The sequence below is a fragment of the Poecilia latipinna genome, unplaced genomic scaffold (assembly GCF_001443285.1).
Source record: "Poecilia latipinna isolate Pla-1442-1.1 unplaced genomic scaffold, P_latipinna-1.0 Scaffold2326, whole genome shotgun sequence".
Taxonomy (NCBI): domain Eukaryota; kingdom Metazoa; phylum Chordata; class Actinopteri; order Cyprinodontiformes; family Poeciliidae; genus Poecilia; species Poecilia latipinna.
This window is the reverse complement of record NW_015114942.1, coordinates 34269-42506: the sequence shown is the minus strand read 5'-3', so window position 1 is coordinate 42506 and position 8238 is coordinate 34269. Positions and strand designations below refer to the sequence as shown.

The 8238-nt window shown below is 35.1% G+C and overlaps 1 protein-coding gene across 2 annotated transcripts in view; it reads left to right on the top strand.

Moving 5' to 3' along the window:
- The window catches only part of fbxo38 (F-box protein 38), a 76051-nt gene extending 69097 nt beyond the window's left edge, over nt 1-6954 (top strand). For both annotated transcript variants that reach the window (XM_015018820.1, XM_015018819.1), the window contains exons 15-19: nt 496-662; nt 2996-3141; nt 3782-3882; nt 5259-5372; nt 5850-6954. In XM_015018820.1, the coding sequence (XP_014874306.1) occupies nt 496-662; nt 2996-3141; nt 3782-3882; nt 5259-5372; nt 5850-6028 (707 nt within the window). In that variant the 3' untranslated portion in view covers nt 6029-6954. The remainder of the gene's footprint in view (nt 1-495; nt 663-2995; nt 3142-3781; nt 3883-5258; nt 5373-5849) is intronic.
- The last annotated feature ends 1284 nt before the right edge of the window (nt 6955-8238 follow it).

The following is an 8238-nucleotide window of genomic DNA, read 5'->3' as shown; positions in this document are numbered from 1 at the left end:
TATTGTGAAGAAAATATTAGATGTTGGCACCTCCACATCATTGCATTCAGTTTTTATTCACAATTTGTTTAGTGTCCCAACTGTTTTGGAATCCGGTTCGTACATGAAAATGTTATAATTTGTGCAAAAACATAAGGTAAATAACCTATTTACACAATTTATCAGCAATAAAAAAAGAGATGATTTGGGGGTAAGTTTCACTTTAAATACCATTGATTGCAGTCTAGGAAGGCCTTTGTGATATGCTAATTGCATATATTACAGAGAGAGGTGTTTTGCACCCCTAACCTAATTTCTAAATTATTTTGCATCTGTGTGTGAAAAATGTTGAATTTTTTTTATTATGAAAGAGCTTAAATGTCTGTTTATTAACCGCATAATGCAATCTTTGTATCTTTGATTAACTTTTTCATGTTTATATTTGTATAAAAATTAGTCCATTGATGTCTTCGTATCTACATATAAACTCTCTCTTGTGCTTTCCTCTTTTTGCAGCCACTAGATGTCGTGTTTTGAAGCAGTTGAAAATAGAAAGGGCACCCATAGTCAATAGATTTGACTTTGCTCAATGTAAGAAGCTTGACATGGACCAGGTTCTGGATCAGATACTAAGAATGCCACCTGAGAGAAACCGTATTATCTACATGCGTCCTATGCATCAGGTTGGTGATAAATTACCTCCAATTCTTTGAAGACTTAAATTACATATGCATATGATTAGTCTCCATTTTTAGGACAACAGCTACAACAGCTGCTGTACTAGATGATCTCTGTTAATTAATGATCACTAATAGACATCATTAAAGGCTAAATTGTAAAGGACCTAATGATTCTTATGGGTTCCCCATATGTCACACCAAATTACTTGGCCATAAATCACAAACCTACACATTTGCAAATAGCAGACACTTACAAACATTCATGCATTCATATACTGATACTGGTAAGCAACCTGAGGCTAAGTGCCTTACTCAGGAGCACATTGAGATGTGATTACTCATCCCAAGATTACTACTTTTGAGGCACAGTGGCTTGTTTAAATCTTCTGCAGCAAGGTTCAAAATGATTTTTCTTCATTGGTGGAGTCTATGCACACAGTGAGTGTGTATAGAGGCCATTCTGACTAAGGGCATTGCTTAATTTTTTCATGGGAATAAAATGTATCAGCTTTTTCCAGGTCTTTCTGAAGCTCTCTCTCAGTGCTTCCTGACTCTCAAGCAATTTTATGATTATTGTCTTGACTCCTTTGTCAGAAGTGTTCTGAAGGGTGGCTAGCTGTGTCTTAATAATTCTCAAATAATGTTCTTCCCACTTTATTGTTTATGGCTCCAATAGCACTCACTGGGGTTTTAGAGTTAGAAATGCACCAGCAACCACTGCTTCAGTAGGACTTGAAACAGTAAGAGTTTCTTCTTAAGGTTTCTTTACTTGTACCAGTTGTACAACTCTGTTTAGTAGTTTGGTTATAGGAAACATAGTTAATTTTAAACAATTTGTTATTGATTTACACATATCTGTGAGAATGTTTTTTTTTCCTGCAATAATGGCAAATTCAGCTGAATTCTTGGCCTCCTTATTACTTATTCTCCTTGTCATTTCAGTCTTTACCCATAACATGTGGACTCATTAGTTTAGATTCTTTTGTATGTGGATTGCTTTTGTTGTTGCCGACATCTGATGTCAATTTTAAGTCAGTGGCCCCATTATAAATATTTAAATTAAGAAAAACTGTGATGTGTTCAAAAGTTTTACACACTTTTCATGTGTAAAACTGCATCTAGTATCTATTGCATCTACTGGATACAATGGCAGTATTTGCAGACCTATACGGCTCCCTAAGAAGAGCTGCCTCTTTCCACTCCCAAAAGGCTCTTAATTTTGTGTCATATGTGGCATTGTATTTTAGCCTAACTTGACAGATATGAGTGTTTTATATGTTAATAAATCCTTTAACATTTTATGGTTTTATGAGAGGCCTTATAATTGCCTAATTTTACGTAGGCAATTATACGTATTTCCTTAATTTTGTGTCATATTCTAACCAAACTTTTAATTTTTATTTAACACAAGAACAAATGAACAAAGCACTTCAAACACATAACCATACTACTACTAATAACAATAATAATATGTAATCTTTAATTTACAGCCTGATGCTGCTTCATTTACAGTTGTAAGTCATACTTAAGGGTTTTTGCTATGCACTCTCCTTCTCACCATTGTCTACTGACTGACAGAATGGACACATTTTCCACCCTATTGCTGCTGTCAGTCTCTCTCTCTTTTTTCAGCACTCTCACGTGTGATTGGCCACAAGGCCGCTATTTTGCCAATCAAAACATTAAATAAATTTTTTAGGGAGCCAGCTCTCACTTGATTGGACTGTGCTCTTCTTACTCTCTATACAACATTAACTCTTAGAATCGATGCTTTTGTGCATGACCAGTCAGTAAACTGGTTCTTTAAAGGGCCAAGAGCCCCATTTTAATTGAGAAGACAGTGAAATATCACTTTGAATTAAGTTCACTCTTCAGTTACTTTATTATAGGTTTGCAAAAAAAAAAAAAAAAAATTTGCAAAGAAACTTTCCAAAGACACCTGATCTGTTTCTTACTCATTTTGCTGCTTGTGGGCTCAGTGTTGGCGCAAAAGTAACTGAGAGAATCCGGTTAAAAGATTTTCAAAATAAAAGATCCTCCAGACTCAAATAATACATAAAACGGAAATATTTAATTATTTCTTGCGCGGCCCGGTACCAATTGGTCCATGGACCGGTACCAGTCCACGGACCAGGGGTTGGGGACCACTGTTTTAGACCAAAAACAACAGAAGTTGTTGAAGTGTTATTTAACTTCAGACAGTGAGATAAAGGGCTTCTTTGTATGTAAACTTCTGGATTCAAACTAAGATTCTGTTTTATACAAATTTTTTTAATGATTATCTGTTCACAAAGCTGTTAACGTGGTTATTGTGCCTTTCTCTTTCCTCTTGACAGATTGACTCGATAGCACTGGAGCGTCAGCTTTTCCAGGGACCATATCCCTATCATATTGCTGTTGTGCATGAATTCAGCAACCCACCAAATATACACAACAAAGTTCGCATTCGGAGCTGGATGGACACAATAGCTAATATTTGCCAGTAAGCATTTGAGAGCAAGAGAGAGATTTTTACACCGTAGCCCTCTTGTGAAATCATACACTGAAAACTTACTGAATACTCCTCCAAGCAAAAAAAATCCTTTCCTTTTATGTGATCAGTGTTGAAGCTCTGTTTTCTTATGGTAATTCATATGCATCCATATGATGTTTTTAACTTCTGCAAAAACAGCTCTACTTGTACTACTGACTGAGTAAACTACACTAAATAATGTTACTCTAGTAATTAGTTACTTTTGTAACTAATTACTAGAGTAATAAGTAACTTATTACTAAGTTACTAAACTAAACTTACCAAGTTACTAACCTTAGTAACTTAGTAACTTGGTAATAAGTGACTTATTACTAAAGTAATAAGTCACTTATTACTAAGTTACTTATTAGTAACTTAGTAAAAAGTAACTTAGTAATACATTACTTTAGTAATATGTTACTAAAGTAATAAGTTACTGAAGTAACTTATTACTTTAGTAACATGTTGCTTAAATAATTTATTACTTACTTGCAAGTTATTTGTTCTCTTGCATTTTCTATTATTCCTTTGCAAATATTAGGCTAAATTTGAATTCAACTGGACTGCTGACTGAACTATTAATTGTCTTTTTTATTTGTCTTTTTCTCAGAGAGTTGATAAAGTATGAGTTTTTCCCAGAAACCACAAGAAAAGATGACTTGAATATGTATCCCAAATACCCATGGGGTCGGGACATCTACACACTGGAGGGTAATTTCATGAAGCCAACATTTAAGATTTGACAATTTCACATTTTCATCATTCATATGCAATGACTGTGACACTGTGACTGTGAATCTAACCTCAAATCTGAAACTGCTAAATGTGACAAAAAAAAAAAAAAAACAACAACTGAAGACTTAAAATATTCAATGAGTGACTTCCATGTCTTGGCTCTGTGGTGGTTTGGTCCCACCCTGTTTTCAGTCAAATTGTAGTCAAAAAATTTCTGAAGTCCTTGCTGTAACTATCATTTTGTGTAACCCCATCAGGTTTTAGCTCTTTGTCCTTCTAAATCAGATGAGTTGTCAGGTCTAAATAGCAGGCCACTCCATTCGAGGTACCCCTGTCTCCCAACAGACATTCCCCATTTTGGTGGGCTTTCTGTGTTGGCGTGATGAAAAAACTCAGATTTTGTTTGTCCAATCTCTTTCCTGTCTGCTGAGAGGGTCATTTCCCATGGTGTTCAATGCTAATGTCTACTTCTCTTTCAAATTTTTTCTTTATGTGAAATCGTGTCAGTAGATTTACCTTCTTGAAGTCATTAGTATAGCCTTGTTATGTAATTACCAAGATGATACTAAGTGATTAAACCAGGACATTTATTAGTTGATTTATGGATCATAGACCTGTTATGCATTTTGTGTTTAAGTTGTGCAAAATGTACTGACACATTGAATAGCTCCACATGTACATTCAAAAGTTTAGAAAAGGTTGCATTAAGTTCACCTAAAGTTGCCCTAGAAGAAGTGCATTTTTAATTCATCCTGAAATTTCACCCAAAAGCTAAATATCCCTAACTTTTAGTGGTCAGTATAAATTTGCTTACTTTGAGGTGTAATTAGGTAAATTAGAGTCCTGATAAGGTGGTTTAAGTCTGATGAAAAGCCATTGATTATCACAAACAAAAGGAATCTCACTATATTTAAGCAGATTATCCTTATCATAATGCATGTCATTTTTCATGTCATTACATAGACATTCTGTGCAAGGTTTAGAACTGCAGGTCTTATTCATTAATTCTTTATGATTTGAACTGTATTGATTTCTGCAAAACAAAACAGAATGAGCATGTAGGATATATTAAGGAGCAGGCAAAAGTGCAATAGCAATTGAGTAAAACAAAAATAGTATCTTAAAATAAGAAAATAGCAGCATGATGATAATAATAATAAAAAAGAAATGACAATAAATAAAATCACACCCAGTAAATGTAAATCTTTAAAACCTTAAAACTTAAGCAGCATCAATAAAAGTTTTAGCATCAGAAACCAGTACAAATGTAATAAAAGTGATTGACACCAATTTTATTAGATTTGAAGAAAATGGGGAAGTTCACTCTGAAATTCTTGTATAATATTTTTCAGGAATTGTTGATGGAGCTCCGTACAGCATGATAACAGATTTTCCCTGGCTAAGGACACTGAGAGCAGCTCATCCCAACAGCTATGCCCGCTGTGACTTTGAGGATGATGAAAGCAGTAAGTCTAGTCCGTAGTAACTGAATGACCAGTTCAGTGATGTCATGACCTGCTTAAAGTGCCCAACCCACAGTTTATAATCTGAAATTAAAAAGATTTTTTTTTAACAATGAACCAACATTTACATGTTTGCATCTTCATCTTGATTTGATCAAATACATAAATTGCTCAATTTCAGGCCTGCTGCACATGACGAAAACTTAGAATATATAGCCTAATTTAAACAACCAAACTAGTTTAGAGACATTCTGTAAACTGCTGATTTTAAAAAGGTTTATGTTATCTTGTCTATACAACTTTAGCATATCATAAATAGTCTAAGGCAGACTATTTAAGAAACAAAATAGACAAAGGATCTACAGCCTTTATGCCATTAAAAGTAATTGCTTAGTACTTGTCACTTTTAACTTTATGTGCAGTTGCCCTAAAAGAAATGTTTCACTATGAAACCTGTCATTTTTTTTCCTGTTCTGTTAGCCACCATCTATGCTCCACGGCGTAAAGGGCAACTGTCAGCTGACATCTGCATGGAAACGATTGGTGAGGAGATCTCAGAGAGCAGGCAAAGCAAGAAGGGAGTGTTCCAAAGAGTGGTAGTTCTCTTCCTCCATCACTGTGACATGCCCGGAGAGCCTGTGGATGATGACTATATCTAGATGTAGAAGAATTCTCAACTTCAGGGTTCTGACCTAAAGATGTCTCAAATGTAATTGTAACTTTGGAAAACCACAGGTCTGGCCTTTGTCTCAGCAGAAAACTGAATAAGATGGCTGAATGACTGTAAAAAAAACAAAAGATACACCAGCCATCAGATGTTATGGGGGAAAAGTAGCTTGTGTTGAATAACTGAAGTACTGAACTTTCAACTTTGTTTACATCCAGATAAAATTTAAGGTTAAAACTGAATGTTTTCAGTGCTGATTATTTTTTTAGTTATTCGTCCTAGCTTACCGAAGACTCTGCAGTAAAACAATAAAGCCGCTGATAGTAAAAAAGTAATCCTCTGATATAAAATGACATGCAGCCAAGGATGACACTTAAGTCGCTCTGTTATTTTTTGTTCATGTTTGGGGGGGGGTTCTCCCTCTTTATGGTTTTGGATTTTTGATATTTTAAAATGCTGAGACCATGATTCAAAGTTGTATTGTATCATTGGGAAGTTGGAGACCTGAATATAAATTTACTTTGTAGATTGATTTGTTTGTGTACGTTTGGACTTTCAATTGAACCATATAAGGTCATTCTTGCTTCCAGAAAACAACAGGACAGATTCAACCCCCTTCTCATTGGAACCCTTATTTTGGCTTTGGAACAATACAGATTTTTTTTTTTTTTTAAGGTTTCTAGAGTTTCTCAGTTTTTCTATTGAATCTGGCTTTTGACTCATTTTCCATTGGATGTTTTTACTCTCAAATTGTTAGTTATTTATTAATAGAAAACACTCTTAATTTCAAGAGATGAACCTGTGTTGTTTCCCTCCAAGATTCAAGATTTTTCATTCTCATTGTTGTGCATATTGAGATTTAATGGCCTTTTGAAATAAATCATGTTAAAAGCCATATAAACTGTTTTTTTTCCTGAACATATATTTTTGCGTGTTTTTGTAAACATTTAATCAGAATGTTTGCAGCATGAATATTAATCTGAATTGAAGAGCTAGGTCAACTTTAATGTATGTGTCTTTGTGGGTATGGAAAGTTTTCAGACCCATTTAAATGTTTCACTCTTTGTTTCATTGCAGTCATTTGTTAAAATTAAAAAAGGTTTCTGTTATTTCTCATTAATGTACTTAACATCCCATCTTGATAGAAAAAAAAAACTCATGCATTATATTGCACATAGTATTGGCTCACCTGCCTTGACTCGCATATGACATCTCATTCCTAATCAATAGGGTTCAATATGACGTTTGTCCACCTTTTGCAGCTAGAACAGCTTCAACTCTTCTATGAAGGCTGTCCACAAGGTTTAGGAGTGTTTATGGGGATTTTTGACCATTTTTCCAGAAGCGCATTTGGGATGTCATAGTGACGTTGGATGAGAAAGTCTGGCTCTCAGTCTCCACTCTAATTCATCCCATAGGTGTTTTATCAGGTTGAGGTCAGGACTCTGTGCAGGCCAGTCAAGTTCATCCACACCGGACCCTCCCATCCATGTCTTTATGGACCTTACTTTGTGCTCTGATCAGAGTTGGCCCCTTGGAAGAGGAAGGAACCAGCTCCCAACCTCTCAGCATAGAAAATGAATACAGAGATTTAAACTGCAGAAATGTAAATGTTTCTTTAAGCATTATCTTTGTAGCAAAGTTACACAACAGATCAGTTCTGAGTCTGACAGAAAACAGACAGAAGCAAGTGGTTTTTGGCAGCTTCCTGCACCAGAAGTCGCTGTGCACTTCATCCTCATTCCGCTAACACTCCACTTTGGTCTTCCTGCTTTGACAAAATGGAGTGTAGCCAGACAGAGTCATACTCTGTCTTATTTTTAAACCCAAGAGACACAGTGTTCCAGTTAATAACTTTAAACAGAGAAAAACTGTACACATCCCCCTGTCAGCCTGCATAATCTCCTTTCTGTAACATGCTACAACTTATACTACATCTTCAGATCATTTCTGGTCCTGACCATTCCTGTTCAAAATGCATAGGTCATGACATTACACAGGATGGGAGGATGTAGGCAGGCCATTAATCTCGTCATTAATGTAGTTGTGGTGTTGGGGATTAAGCATTTATCTATCTATCTAATAGATCACCATTTATAGAACTGTGATGATGTTTTCTTTCTAATGGTGTTGGATTACTGATTACTCCTTGAAAAAGTAACTTAGATTAATAATTACTTGATTTGGAAAGTAACTAAGTTA